At 31.4% G+C, this 16,508-nt stretch overlaps 1 protein-coding gene across 1 annotated transcript in view; it reads right to left on the bottom strand.

The window, feature by feature from the left end:
* The window catches only part of LOC143616289 (uncharacterized), a 52,708-nt gene that overhangs the window by 11,726 nt on the left and 24,474 nt on the right, over positions 1 to 16,508 (bottom strand). Inside the window, exon 4 of the mRNA XM_077089162.1 lies at positions 15,851 to 15,909. Coding sequence (XP_076945277.1) covers positions 15,851 to 15,909 — 59 coding nt within the window. The remainder of the gene's footprint in view (positions 1 to 15,850; positions 15,910 to 16,508) is intronic.

Here is a 16,508-nt window from a genome sequence, read left to right on the forward strand (position 1 = left end):
ACGCGTGTGTTGATCGGTTTATGGCTTGTTGTAGGCTAGCCAGGTGGCTGTCCAATTGAGCGTTTCCGGGGCTGTTTTGAGTGAGGTTTTTGCACCAAAATCCTCCTAGGTATGTGTGGTACATCATACTTAAAAACCGTATTCATTGAAGGTGTTTAGGTCGGTCAATCGATTTTAGTTCGAAAACTAGGGTTTACCGGGTGTAGAATTGGCAATTGTTGAGTTTGATGCGTTAATCGATCGAATGACCAACCGAATCAGTTTGTACAGCCCTAGGGGGGTTTAAGGGCTGTGGAAAAATTAAATTTTTGGAACTCGGGGCTGTTTAGGTTGGTGATTAGCTAATCGAGTCGGTTGTGCGCAAATTGCCGTTTAAACGTTAAAGTGAGTGTTGTAAAAAGGAACCGCCACCCATATCGACTCGTGTGGCATGTTTATGATAAATGAGCAGGTTATGATGGGGATTTGGTCCATTTGGGGCTAATTTGCTTGACAAATGATTTAAGAACTTATTTCGCGCGTATTCGACTCGATTGGTTTGCAAGCGGGTAAATTGTACATCATGGTTAACCCCGATCATGATAGTAGGGTGGGTTCGGTTAATTGAAAGGTTTTAGGGGCTGAGGTAAAGTAATTGGGTATGGGTTGGGCCTCAGGCCAAGTTGTTGGGCCTCGGGCCAAAGTGTTGGGCTTGAACGGCCCATTAGGCAAGTGTGTTCTTACGGTCTAGTTTAGTGACGCGTTGTGTACAATTTACAGGCCCTTACTTGTGAGTGTGCACTTAGGGACTTCCTAGCCCGTTGCAGGTGTTCGGTTGATTTCAGGTGAGTTCTTGATGCCCCGTTTAACTCTTTTTAAGTTTTGGGCTAGCATGCACACCTAAGCGATTTTGCTTGATGAAATGTTTTAAACGATTTTACATAGGCTTGCTAGTATTGGTAGGCCTTGGAATGTTAAAGAATGTGTGTATGTATATATATATTATAGAATGGCCAATATTTGGCGAATGTTATAGTCGTCTCGACTACTGAATGTTGCGTATGCCTACTTTGTGTTTGCATGCGCTGAATGTTACATGTTTGGGTTGTACGTTTGCTCGACCTGAATGTTATTATTGAATGTTATATATATATATATATATATAGGAATGTACGTATAGAGATGTTTATGTGTAAGGATGATTATTTATTAAATGTGATGACCTAACTGATGTATTTCCGTTTTCAGTTTTAAAACCGTTGGAATGATTATTAAGACTTTTGTTACTTATTTAAAACTTGAACTCACTCGGCTTAAGCTGACTTTGTGTGCATGTTAGTGTGAGTTTTAGGTTAGGAAGATGATGCCTTATCGCTTGGACGTGCACGAAGCTACTTGGACGGTGAAGGGCATATGGGATTTGAAGATTTTATTATTAAACATTTATTTTTAAAAATTTTTATTAAAGATAATTATGTTGGTTTTGGGCAAAATTCCCGGGTTTTGGGAACTTACTTTGTTATTTACGTTTTCTGCCGAATTATACTCTGTGATGCTTATTTTAATGAAAAGAATTGTTTTTAAGTTTAATTAATTTTACGAGTGTTTTGAATGATTACCAACTGTGGGGTTCCCGAGGTTCGGGGCCTTACATATACAATACACAAATATTGAATATAAGCAATAAAACACTACTAAACTCAAAAATACATAGTAATACATATGTATAATACAACGGTATCGCACAGTAATACGTATGTGCATCACAGCGGTTTTTTTTTATTTTCTTTTATTTTTTTCGAGTGAAATATAATAAAATATAAGAATAATGGCTAAAACAGAATTTTGAAAATATTTTTATATTTTTAATTAAAAATAATTATTTAGGAGTTTTTAAGTTTTCTCTCTAAAGGTGAGTTTTCTCTTGATCCTCTCCTTATATATATATATATATGTATATATATATGGTTTGGATCAAATACAAATGAAATTATTGTGCTAAACGTAAGAATCAACTAGAATAATTATATATACAAGTAGAGTAATTATGTAATTATATCATAGAGTAATTATGTAATTACTCTAGATGTAATTACTAATTACTCTACTTGTATATATAATTACTCTACGTGATTCTCATGTTTAGCACGTTAATTTCATTTCTACGTTAACTTTCCCATATATATGTACGTATGTATATATGTAATTAAATAAACATTATTTTGATAAACCGGACCATGGTTTTTGTTTAAAAACTTTCTTTTATTTAAAAAAACAAAATATATTTTTATAATATAATAAAATCCTATACCTATGAACCGAACTTTATTCATTGATCAAAATTTATTTTCGTTTAATTCTCGTTATTAGGTTTTTGTTTTTAACCGTTTTGCTATTTTTATATTTTGTAATGATTTGTTTTATTTTTAACGTAACTTTATGTTAATTTAATGCGTATATAGTAGTTTGTTACGTTAATTATATTTATTTAACGTTAGGGCTCTTTCAATTGAGATGTGTAGGTTTCTTAGATTTTTAACGAACGAACATAAACGAACAAGAATATGCTGATTTTCTTAAAACAAACAAACATGAAAACAAATATTTTTCCTATGAAAAAGGGGTGGTTAATATAGGTTATGATGGTGGTTGATGCATGAGATGGGAGGTTGATGATGGTGGGTGGTAATCATAAGTAAACCGGTGATGAAGAGGATAGACCGGCGACAGGGAATATGTAGATGAGAGAAATTATATTAAGGTTTGATATTAAAATGTTTCACAAATAAATGAGATCTTTTAACCTGTTTAAGGGTCATCCGGGTTTGGTAAGATCCATGACCTGTGAAAATTATTGTTTGATGATTAAGGAGTTTCACAAATAATTAATATGTTATAACCCGTTTAAGAATTATCCGGATTTGGTGAGACCCATGACCCGCGAAAATTATTATTTGATGATAAAAAGTTTTATAAATAATGAGATATAACCCATTTCAGGATTATCCGGGTTTGGTAAGACCCATACTCGCGAATTCGGGTCAAATGCATAAGAAGCCACCACTCAAGAATGAAGCAATCTGGTGGCCCGAGAGGGGATGAGAAACAACCACATCACGACACATAGGATTTTTATGTATGCAATTATATATATATATATATATATATGGGAAAAGTTAAAATACAAAGGGAGACAAAAATGAGAATGGTGAGAAGGATTTGTGGCCACACAAAAAGCACCTCAATAAAAATTCCCAAAAATAAATAAATAAAATCATAACTCAAAATATAAATAAAAAATAAAAAAATTTAAAAAAAAATGTTTCCTTCGTGATTCTCGTTCCAAAAAAAAACAACCCCAAAAAAACGCAGAGACAAAAGACACAATAACGAAAATGAACAAAATACTCAATTATAACTAAATAAAGACACAATAAATCGCAAAATATAACACAATGCTGAATAAAATATAACACAATGTTGACTAATGTAACACAATGTCTAAAAAAAACACAATATCAAGAAATAAAAGACACAATCAATGACGAAAATAAACGCAATGGTCTTTTTCACTTAACATTGTGTCTTTTTCGAGGTTTTTTTTTGTTTTTAAGAACTAGGAAGATGGTGGAAACATTTTTGTGTTTTTACTTTTTTTTATTAAATTTTGAGTTATGATTTTTTATTTATTTATTTTAAATTTTTTTTTGAATGGTTTTTTTTTGTGTGGCTAGAAATCATTCTCATCCTTCTCATTTTTGTCTTCTTTTGTAGAATAACTTGACCCTATATATATATGGGAGATTTCAAATGAGAACCACTTTGAGTTTTAAAATTCGAAATAACTCAATGTAACATTTTTTTTTGAATTTTTTTACATATACGTAATATATGTAGGTTACATATACGTAAAAAATTACAGAATCTTTTACGCACCAAGTCGACTTATTACATATGTGTCACGGACGTTTAAATTTGTGTAATCACTGTACATCTTTATTCTATCTTCTACTTTAATTTTTAATTGCATTTAACCTCAACTACATAATCTAATCTATTTAATTAAATGTGTTGTCAAGAATGAAGTTCTTAAGTTTTTAAAATTCACAAGGTTCTCAAAATATCCCTCCCATATATATATAGGGTAAAGCTAAAATAAAAACTCACTTGAGTTGTGAAAACTCTAGAAACCCATTCTCAATCACATGTTTTTAATTAAAGTTTAAAACTTGTGGTCCACAATTAAAGTTAATAAAAAATGTAAAAGTAAATATAACTTTTTCTCTTTCCTAAAAACTTATATAAAAATTAGTAAAAAATATTAAAAAATAGAAAAACATATATTTTTTTTGATTTTTGATGTTTTTTTATTAAATGTAACAACATATATTACATGTACAAAAAAAACAAAACAAAAAAAAAACAATGTTACATAGGGTTTTCACAACTCAAATGAGTTTTCATTCAATACTTCCCATATATATATATATACAGGATCATATGAAACTTTTTGGGAATTAAGAACTGTAAGAACCATTTTTGGACCCTAAAAATAAAAAAAAATCATAAAACAAAAAAACACAAAAGTAAAAAAACTAAAAAAAACCAAAGTTTTTATTTATCAACCCAGTTTCTAAATTAAAAAAAATTATCGATATAGCTAAATTATACATATATGTACACACATGTTTTTTACCTATACACATATGTATAATTTAAAGTAAATGATAATATACATATGTGTACATTACGTAACTATAGATTAAATAAAAGTATACATATGTGTATAGATATAATACGAATTAAAAAGAAAAAAAATCATTTTTTTAATGAAATCGGAATGAAATATAAGAATTTTGTTTTTTTTTTACTTTTTTAAAATTTTCGTTTTATAATTTTTTAAATATTTTTTAGAGGTTTTTTTAGTGGTCCAAAATGGTTCTCAAAGTTCTCAATTTGCCAATGATTCTCTTAGGATCCTTACCATATATATATATATATATATATATACATACATATATATATATATATATATATATATGAAAACTTTAGAAAGCCATTTTCAACCACATATTTTTAATTAAAGTTTAAATCTTATGGTACACAATTTAAGTGAATAGAAAATTTAAATATAAATATAACTTTTTCTATCTCCTGAAAACATATATAAAAATTAGTTAAAAAATGTTAAAAAATAGCAAAACAATTTTTGTTTTTTAGTTTTCGATGTTTTGTATTAAATGTTACAACATATGTTACGTGTGTAAAAAAACAAAAAAAAAAGATGCTAAATAGGGTTTTCACAATTCAAGTGGGTTTTCATTATATATATATATATATATATATATATTTATAGAGAGAGAGAGAGAGAAGATTGGGTTAAAATAAAAACTCACTTGAATTGTGAAAATTCTGAAAATTCATTCTCAACCACATGTTTTTAATTAAAGCTTGAAACTTGTGATTCATAATTAAAGTTAATAAAAAATATAAAGTAAATTTACACTTTTTCTCTCCTAAAATGATATATAAAAGTTAGTAAAAAATAGCAAAACAATTTTTTTAATTTTTTAATGTTTGTATTAAATGTAACAGCATATATTACATATTTAAAAAACAACAATGTTAAATAGGGTTTTTATAGGTTTTCACAACTCAAATGAATTTTCATTTTATGCTTCTCATATATATATATATATTCTCTTTTATTTGCAAGCCTAACATAAAATTTTATAAATAATAATAATAATAATAATAACAATAATAATAGTGTTAATAATAACAAAAGTAAAAATAATAACCATAATAATTTTGATAATTAAACTAATAATATGTTAATTTTACTTAAAACCCTATCGAATCCCAAATCCGTCATAAGTCTTATTATTTCATTTATAATTAATTGATATTATCATTAACAACTAGAAACTTTTGTTAACGTGTTTCGAGGAGCTCGACCGTTTCTATCTTAATTTTTAGCCGTCTCGTCTTCGTTAATCCACTCGTTAAGGCGATTAATCACAACCCCCATTTTAACGGTTTTTACGTTTTTGTGGCCATTATGCTTTCACAAGTTAAGTAGATTATAATTTTCACTACAATTCCACTGTTTGCGTATATATGAAATTGCTCAATTAGTTGATACATGTGAATGTGACTATGTGCTTTTTTTGAGTTATGGTTGTTGGTATCTCATTCTCATCCTCGTTAGTATGATCATACGTCGTCGAAGTAACTTGACTAATTTGAGACGAGGAAAATGGCTCTTTATCACTAGTTGTAGTAATTTATGTTTATCGCAAGGAATTTTCATTTTCAATATTATTATCTATAAAAAATCATGATTATTTGCTCAACTTTATGTTGACAAACTATATATTTTCATGCATGACGCATGTAAGTATATGAGATGAAGCAAGTGATGGAGTTTAGAATGAACCTTAGGTTCCATGTTGAATAAAGATTGAAATTTGTTTTAAAAGATTTAATTTCCTTTTGAGACAACGTTATGTTTTTATGTACTTAATTGATATATGAAATAAAATAATTTAGATATTAACACATATAATTTCTTTAGGACGCGTTCGGTTTATAGACTTTTTTTAAAGGATTTGGAATGGAATGTTTGAGAATCCCTATCATGTGTTTGGTTGGTTAATATGTATTAGAATTGGAATCTTCTTCATTCTTGGTTTATTTATTTATTTATTTATTTTTTTGAAGAACGAGGGCAAAGACGGAAACGTTTTAGCTTTTTTTTTACATTTTTCTTTTTTGATTTATATTTTGAGTTATGATTTTTTATTAATTTTTAAAAAAAATTTTGGATGGGTTTTATTAACAATAAAAACCCCTCCTAAAAAATTCAAAAAAATTCATAAAAAAATCATAACTCAAAATATAATAAAAAACAAAAAATTTAAAAAAACTAAAACGTTTACGCGTCTGCCCTCATTCTTCAAAAAAAAAAACCCGACCTGAAACCCGTTTTGACCCATTCTGACCCGAACCTTTTGACCCTAACCCGTTCCGACCTAGCCAAAACAACCCTTTTTTTAGTTGACTCATTCTGACCCTAACCCGTTCCGACCCATGACCCATTTCGACCCAACCCAACCCATTTGCCACCCCTAGTACTGATTAGGGTTAATAAAACAATCCTTTATTTTCCATAACAATCCTTATAAAATATGTGGGATTTTAAAATCCCATGAAATGTGGGATTTGATGGGATTTAGTTTTCACTCCCATTCTTTCCTTTAATGAAACAAACATATCAATTCATGAGATTTAAAATCTTATTCCTTAGAATTTCTCTGAAGTCCCTTAGAATTTCTTTCAAGTCCTTGAAACAAACAGGACCTTAGTATTTTTTGAGCCATGATACGAATTATGTCGCGTCCCGACATGTTATATATTAATTAGCTATCTAATTACTTTTGTGCTCATTTCCTCTTTCATTTGTTATACACTTAATGTGAATGGATCTTCAACCTATAAATATTATCTTACGGGAATTAGTTTTTGGCTGTTGCTTCATTTTTATGTAAACTTTGAGACGAGGGAAAGAACAAATGAACTTTGAAGAATTGCTTTTTCATAATGTTCTAAAGTCTTGTTTTTTATTTAGTTTGGACATTTTATTACATGGTTTACCAATTGATGTTCAGGAGTGGAAGGTCTCATGAGCAAAGTTGGAGATCATTCTTGTTTCAAACGCTCCTTCTTCCCAAACCCTAATCGTCGCACCCCTCGTAGCACGTTCTCATCAAACCCTATATCTACAGAAATCTTTGGTGGGTGTTCGACTGTGGTGGTGGATGTAGGCAGTGGATCTGTTAAAAAGAAGGTTGCCAATGGCAACAAATCAACGGCTATAAGTTGATTTTCCGGCCCAATCTTCGGGAAGGTATTCTCGCTTTTTCTGAACCTTTTTTCGTTTCGTTTTGTTTCTTTATGTAATATAGTGAATTTTGTTGTCATTATAATCTGTTTAGTTTTTCCATGGAATTTATTGTTTCCCCTATCGTTTAGTATTCAGAATTTGGTCATGGAGGAATCAATTTTGTCAAATGTGTGATATTAGGTTTGTGTTTGTAAATGAATTTATTTGTGTCAAATTATGGTAAAATTTGTAAAAAACCACCAATATGAGTGGTGTTAATAAGAAAATATAAGCATAACTTAATTACAAATCAAGTGTTATGTGTGTGAGTGAAGTTACACTCTGAAAGTTTGAATTACTATTGACCCTTTTGATCTGACTTTATAAACACGCATTTTGTTTCATACCTTCACCGACAATAAATTACTTTAATTGTGACAGATAGTTTAAAATACGAACCCAAACAAAAAACCAAAAAATCTTAACAGACCCAAAACTGAAACTAAAAACAGAATAAACCAAACCAAACTCGAACGAAACTAAAAGACAGAAACCGGAACTGAAACTAAAACCGAATAAACTGAGACCGAATCGAAACAAATATTTCGGATCCAAAAAAAAAATGAAACGAGCCCAAAAACCAAAAAATTGAAACAAAACCAACAACTTAAAATATCGAACCGAAAAAAAAAATCAAAAGTAAAAAACTGAAAAAACTTTAACCGAAGCGAAATGAAAAACCGAAAATGAACTGAAAGTCCGAAACAAAACCAAAACCCGAAACCGAACCGAATTCAAAAGATTGTAGTGAGGTTTATTTATCTGAACTTGCTACCTCAGTGAGCACAGAATATCTTAGTTTGATTTTACAATCCCAAATAATGGCTAATGATATTTGTGCTAATAACTGATATTCATTTATATTATATCATCAATGCAAGTAGTAAAATGCTTAGATGAGACATTATTGCAAAGGTTATAGTACTATAGGTAAGTTTTTTTCTATGTTCTTATGGACAACTTTGAGCACCATAAGTTGATAAAAAGTGAATGTAAACCTTATTGCAGGCACGGGGTGGTGAGCCACCACATGGCTCATTAGGCTGGGCTATTGACGAGGGCTATAGTTCAGCTAGAAAAGTATATTGGTATGATGATGCAGAAGGTGCTACTATGCAGGGTTCTGGATGGGTGGTATACGCTTTATCTTCTTGCTTATTGCTAACACAGTTATTATAATTTGGTGGAGGTGGTCAGAACATTGGCTGATGACCCTGGTTGAAAGTATGTGCAGTTGTTGGTTTTGGAACTGCTGACATGCTCATGGTAAGCTCTGGTTATGGGACTTATAATTAAATTAGTTCATCTCAAATGCTTGCGAAAGTGAGCAGGTTGAGGTCTTCTAAAGAACCATGAATATTATATTCCATTAACAGGGATAGAAGAATATTATATTCTATGTGTTATTGCAGGTCATAATCTTAATGTCTGCTCTTTACTTGTAGAATTCTTAAACCTGGGAGGGTCTGTATGTTGGTGAATAATATGTGCAAATATGCGGGCATCAAACCGTATGGAACAAATGCATATTTGCGTTATATGCTTAACCAAAGAGGCTACAAAGTAAGTTACCATGATTCCATGCCCATTTTAAATTCATTATTTAAAATTTTAGTATGTGAAGCATGCCTAAACGAGCTCAAGACTTGAGCTTCACATATCAAGCTTGATTAGGCCTGTGATTTGGACGAGTCTAAACAAGCTTATTATTTATATAACGTTGGTTCATGTATTATGTGTATAAGGGATAATACCATAAAAAACCAACCAACTTTTTGTTTTCAATAATAAAAGTCCATCTACTCTTTTTTACACAATAAAATCCCTCTACTTGTTTATTTTAAACAAATTGTGAAATGACCTACAATAATAGGTATCTTAAATGAATAAATAAATTAAAAGAGATTTATGTTTTTACTATGTTTATCGTCTTCCACATAACCGCCTCACCACCATACCTCCGGCCACTTATCTCACCAGGCGATCCACCTACTTCACAATTCTCATTGTTTCAATATCCACCGCTGTTCATGGCCCCACCGCTGCTTTTATCTCCTTTCTCATTCAATCCTCCGCACTTTGCTAATATACGCCGACCATTCTCAATAAACTCTAGCAGAGATCGATTTCAAACTCAATCTCCATGACCCCCGGGTGCACTCACCGTCTAGAACCGATCTACTCCTTCGGTTCCATGCGACTGAAGTGGTGTCGGTTGCTTTGGTGGCCACATTTGCCTCAGTAACCTTAGGGTTTTGTCTTCTATATCCTCTCAGTTACGATTTCAGGTGCACCATGGCGTGTGATGGGAGGAAGAAGGTGATCGGAAATTAAGCCGCCATGGTCATCCACCTCCGGCCACTGGTTTGTGGGCTTGATCATGATAATTCACCGTTTGACTGCACAGTGCACGCATTGTCGTTTCCTAAATATTCGAGGTTTAATGTATGATTTAATTAATTATTTGATTTTCATTTTGTTCAAACAAATCTCCCAAATATAAAGTATAAACACGTAATAACTTTCCTTCTTTTTAGTTCTTTTTAATAAGCCTAGCAAGTTGAAAACGACCATTAACCAGTGCAGCGATTTCAGGTTACTTTTTAAAAAGTGTTTCACAGTTATGTTCAAAATAAGTACAAGGACTTTAACATGCAAAAAAATGTGTAGGGACTTTTGTGATGAAAAACAAAAGGTAGGTTGGTTTTTTATGGTTTTATCCCTGTATATAATGTACACCTATAAGATGCCAACCATTACATATCAAATTTGATAAAAATTTTGTGTTGGTTTCAGTGGAGAAAGAGTTAATGAGGATAGTGGTTTAAATCACAGCAAACCAGGTGCGTTATGCTGGTTAAAAAGCCTTTTTTTTTCTATCTTAAAGTTATTAAACAAATTATGGCCCTTTTAATTACCATTACTAAATATATTATTCAATATGAATTTCTGTTGTAAGATCCCACAGGTTACCAAAGGTTCAAGTTTGGTTTCTCTGATTGGCATGGATGTTAGGGAGCATGAGTGATCAAATGAAGTTTCATTCTTACATATATATATATAGTTGCAACTTAAAAGCCTCCTAAAAGTGTATCAAATAGGATCAATTGTTAGCATCCTTAATTTCTTACTGTATTTACTTTGGAGGATCTTTTGTTATTTTGTGTAATTGGATGATGATTTGACAGAGTAATATGGATATTTATTGACATCTCATATTCCTTGTTTTTGCTGTTAAGTTGAAAATCAGTTGGATGCAGTTGTCATAGTCCTTTGTTATTATTTAGGGTTTTACCATTTTGGTGACGGTGATGAATCATAAATCTTATATTTTGCGAGTCATCATTTTGAACTTTTTAGTGTTTGTTTGAAGTTTCTAACTTTTAATTCTGTATGGTTTTTATCTTGTTGGTTGAACGACTTAAATTTAATCATTACCCACACCACGTATTCCTTCAGTTTTATTTTCTATGGCGTATATGACAATAAAAATTTATTTTTGAACGAATCAAACTGTTATGTATCAGTTATACTTGTGTGAATTAGCAACCTTAAAATGCATTCTTTTTTAATTTGAATAATATTGATCCATTATTGTAGAAAAACTACAAGTTTTTCAAAGAGCATGTATCTAAGAGCATGCATGGACATGTGACATTCCTCATTTTTCGTATTTGAAAACTCGACCCGTTTTAAAAATTTGTTTTGAAATCAAACCTTTTGTTATTAAGAAAATATGTCATTTTATGTTTTTCTTCGTACTTGTATTATATAACCGACCCGCTTGTTTTCTGATTCATCGTTATTAATAAAAGATTTTTTTTTTCATGTTATAATCATGTCTCATACTTGTCGTTTCGTTCCAAAGTCTTTAATGTTGTTTAAAATGCTTATTTTATGCTCGAAATCGACCTAAAACAAACTGCATGGACCAATATTGCCAAAACCCCCCACCCCGTGCTGCGTGTAGGGCTAGCCTTAGCCTGCCGTGTATCTCGGCCCACCCATCAGATCAACATAATTCTTTTTTTATTCGTTTTCGATCGTTTAAGCCACGAACTCGTTTTTAAACCATCCAAACCGACTAAGAATCACCCCATAATTATTATAGTACCTTCTAAACATGTATTTATCTCTGGAAATAATTTATTTAATTCAAAAACTATTTAAACAAAAGAATCATAATGTATCGGTTTATCCACCGGATATGTTCATGCTCCCTTACCTCAAACCCTAATCTTTTCCTATAAATATCTCCTCAATCTCAGCCATTTCACCTACTCATCTTCTCCTTCTTCTCCCAAATTGTTTGAATTTGCAAGTTGTTCTAGCTAGTTTTGCTTAAGTTTAACTTTAAAAGTTAACGGAGCCGAATATTGCATTTCAATCCATTTTCAGACAAATGTATTTGATACTTTTAATTGTTCTAAGTTATTTGATCTCAAGAAAACCATTTTCAACTTTGTTAGTTTTTGGGTGTTTACACACGTATTTATGCATGTTAGGCCCGTTTGGTCATTTTCGAAAAAATTTACTTGTTTAACCTTCTATTTGAGTTTGAATATGGAAATTTTTCTTTATTTTAGTTCTATGGTTTTGGACATGTGGTAACCATCCTCGGTCTCATATAAAGTCAAGGACTGAACCAAAACCAAACACCCGCATAAGCACTTTCATTAACGTTTGAGCAACCGAGTTTCATGGAACACTTTAGATCTGAGTTTTTCTTTGTATTTTAATTATTATATGGTTGATATAGAAATCTTAGAAGAAAACTTGGCTTGAACTTAGTTTCAGATCAAAACTGAGTAAAACCAAACGCTCGTCTTAATGAGTTAGTCAACGTTCAAAACCACCAAAAGTTCAACCTATCTTTTTAGTTAGGTTTTACTTTATATAACTTATATAACTTATATAACTTAGGATTTTGGAAGGGTTGGAACAAATCTTGGCTTGAACCAAATTTCGGATAAAAACCAAGTGAAATCGAACTTCTCGTTTCAAAGAGCTAGTCACCGTTCGAACCACCAAAAATCATCCTAACTTCTTAGCTTATGTTTCATCTTGTATTATTTATATTTCTTATGATTATGGTGTGTTGGAACCAAAATGGCCTTATACCAAGATCGGGCCGATTTACACCAAACACTCGCTTAAACCCGAGTTTAGGACTTTAAATGATAAAAATTCTCAAACTTGTTTAAGTTACTGATTTTATTGAATTAATTCATATATTTTAATATTATAGTAAGTTGGATTTAGATTTGGTAATCTATCAAGTCCAGAACCAACTAAACCGAACGAACTGTTAAAAGTTGGATCTTGATGCTTACATTAGCGTGATCGTGCACACTTGCACTAAACGAACTCCCCTATGTAAAAGTTAACAAATGTTGAGTAAAACTAAATATCAAAGACCCGGTTTCATGTAAATCTCATTTCATTTTATCCTTACTTTATTAACCACATTTTGTAAAATATGATTTAAAATTCCGAAAACCCAAACCTTGTTTTTATAAACTATTGTACCATTTATATTCCATCTTTAAGACTCAATATTAACTTAAAGTCTTTCAATCTAGGGCACGCACGTTAAACCGAATCGTTGGGCTCGCTTACTTGAGGATTTATTTTAAGTTTTCTTCATCAACGTCATTTTTTCCAAGTGAGTAATTTCATCCCTTTCTTCTATACTTTGGAGGTAGCTTGCATACTTAAACAAAAACGATTTAAGACTTAGATCCTCAAACCACAAACTCTAGGTTATGTGTTGCTTAGAATAACTGCCCGATTGTGTGCTATATACCTCATAAATTAATTGCTAAATGTTTATTGCTTTTGTTGGTTGGCCTTATCCTCATCCTCAATATGCATGATCATACGCTTCTCCCTGTAATTTGGTAGTTTTACCTATTAGAAAGGAATCTCATTTATTTATGATTTATATACCACAATTGTCGCTTTTATTTACGGTTCCACATATGAATTGAGGATTGTTGCCTTATATATATATATAATCATAGAATTGCTCACCAACGTTCGTGTTGATAAAATATATTTTATGCAATGCTACATGTTTGATAATTGATTGATTGAAGATTTGAAGACGTTATCTTATTTTGGACCTTTTAGGTTATTAGTTAAATGAACTATTTATTTCCTTGTACTTTGTTTATTTGTATGAACCAGTGTTGTTGTGTGATGTTGAATGAAATGAATGCGCTATTTAAATATTTCCACTTTAATAGTGTCGTATGTATTAAGCAATTATAGTCGTGGCCCGGCATATTCCGACTATATTTAGTCAGGGTGTGACAGAACCAAAGACTACTCGTGATAGGTCACATGAAACCTTTTAGCTCACTTGGAAAATCCCCAAATTAAGAATATCCATAATATCCTCTTTCTAGAGATTATTATTATTATTATTATTATTATTATTATTTTTGTGATTTTACATGTTATTAGTTTTTGTTTATCATGGGAGCCATTCTTAGTGCTCATTTTTCAAAGATGTTTTTGGACAAAAACTCGAAAAACAGGTGACGTGTGCATGTAGTGGGCCAGAAGGAGGAGAAAAATGGGGGGGGGGGGGTTAAGATTCATTATTTGGTGAGTTTTGGATGTTTTTTAAGTACAATGTTTTTATGATGTGGTAATTTTTGTGTGCCCTTATTGTGGTTGCTATGATGTTAGGCCGTTTTGATTTTTCTTTGTGCATATTCGTGTCATGCTGTAAATTTTCTATAGCAGGCCAAATGCTAAATTTTGAAGAATAGTATTTTTGATGTTGCGTTTTTGCACGTATCAATCCATATTACGAGTTTGTCTGGATACATATGTGCTAGATATGATTTTTGCTATTGGCTGATCGGTTGAGTACATGTTTACAAGTACCGTGTTGTAAATTGTCATTGCTGCCACCGTATCGCGTGGGTTTTTACTACCACTAATAATAATATAGTACTATTTGCGTTCTTGTGTAAGATTACATATCGAAATGCCCATTTGTCTTAACGGCTGGGTAAATGAAGACCTAACGGCATGAAATAAAGTTAAGGATTTTGCAGATGTGATAGGTGCAAGTGGACTATTTTTCAAACCCAGTTTTCTTGGTGGCTGGACCAATCGTTGAAGATGGTGGTGTGAACAGTCGAAAGGTGAGCTGATGGTCGAGGTAGTGATGGGTTGGCATCCATGGATGAGAAATTGTTTTAGAGGTCAATGAAAGAGAGAGAGATAGATGTTTTACATAAAAAAATTGTATTTAGTTTTTTATTTCTTATTAAGGTTATTTTGGTCATTTTACAATAACTTAAAATAAAACAACTATGGTCTTAGCGAGCTGGATTTAAACGAGAAAACACAGGTACGGAGTTGGCAATTTACTAAAAAAAAGTTATGCAGGTGCAAGGATCAACTACTAAAGATGAAATTGTTGAAAACTTGTGAGTATGAGTAAGTTGCAAAGCATTGTTTGTTTGGCTTTATGATTACTGTAGAGATAGGGTTCTAGACCTTAGCTATGACTTTTATTTATTATATTAGGTGTTATATTTATTATATTATTCTTGCTAATCAAGGCCCAATGAAGTAGGGGTTTTGTGAAGATTGATCCGTTAAGGTTAGGGTATCATGACAGTGACCACCGAATTTCTAGTATAATGGGTATTCACTACTCATTTTGGAGCATGCTCTTGGCCTCTAGTATACTTTTGGTGTATTTGTATAAGAGGAAACTTCTAGCGGTCAGCACGTCACCTTCACCCCCCCCCCCCCCACTTTTACTTTCTTCCATGACAGATCCAGAGCAAACCCGAAAAAAAGATCAATGTGTGACTTCGTTCGTGTTTAAAACCGGAGAACATTGATCTCGACCCGACCCTTACAAAATGAAACACATTAATTATAAGCGAAGTTACTTACATGATTATCTTCAAAACGTAGGTTCACTCCTGTGGAAGCCACTGATGATCGTTGAGCTCCTGTTATTTATAAATCACTACTTTCAGTAAATCTCGAGTTGCAGAAAAATATGAATATAATAAATATAAACCTGATGAATGTATGAAGAAGCAGCTCAAAGCACACAGAAAAACAATGAGGGTATACATCGAGTTTTTTCTTGTTTTTGTTGTTAGCCAAAGCCATATAAACAGTAAGTGTGTGTATATATATATATATTTATATGGTTAGACTAAAATAAAAATCCACTTAAGTTATGAAAACTCTAGAAACCCATTTTTAACCGCATATTTTTAATTAAAGATTAAATCTTGTGGTCCACAATTAAAGTTAATAAAAAATGTAAAAAAAATTAACAATTTTTTTTTTTTATGTTTTCGATGTTTTGTGTTAGATGTAACAACATATATTACATGTAACAAAAAAAAACGATGTTACATAGGGTTTTTACGGGTTTTCTCAACTCAAGAGGGTTTTCAATAGTTTGAAAACCTTCTTGAGTTGAGAAAACCCGTAAAAACCCTATGTAACATCGTTTTTTTTTTACATGTAATATATGTTGTTACATCTAACACAAAACATCGAAAACATAAAAAAAAATATTTTGTTATTTTTTTTA

This window comes from Bidens hawaiensis, unplaced genomic scaffold (assembly GCF_021521415.1).
Source record: "Bidens hawaiensis isolate Kalapana, Puna unplaced genomic scaffold, B.hawaiensis_p1.1 tig00046649_1, whole genome shotgun sequence".
NCBI lineage: Eukaryota > Viridiplantae > Streptophyta > Magnoliopsida > Asterales > Asteraceae > Bidens > Bidens hawaiensis.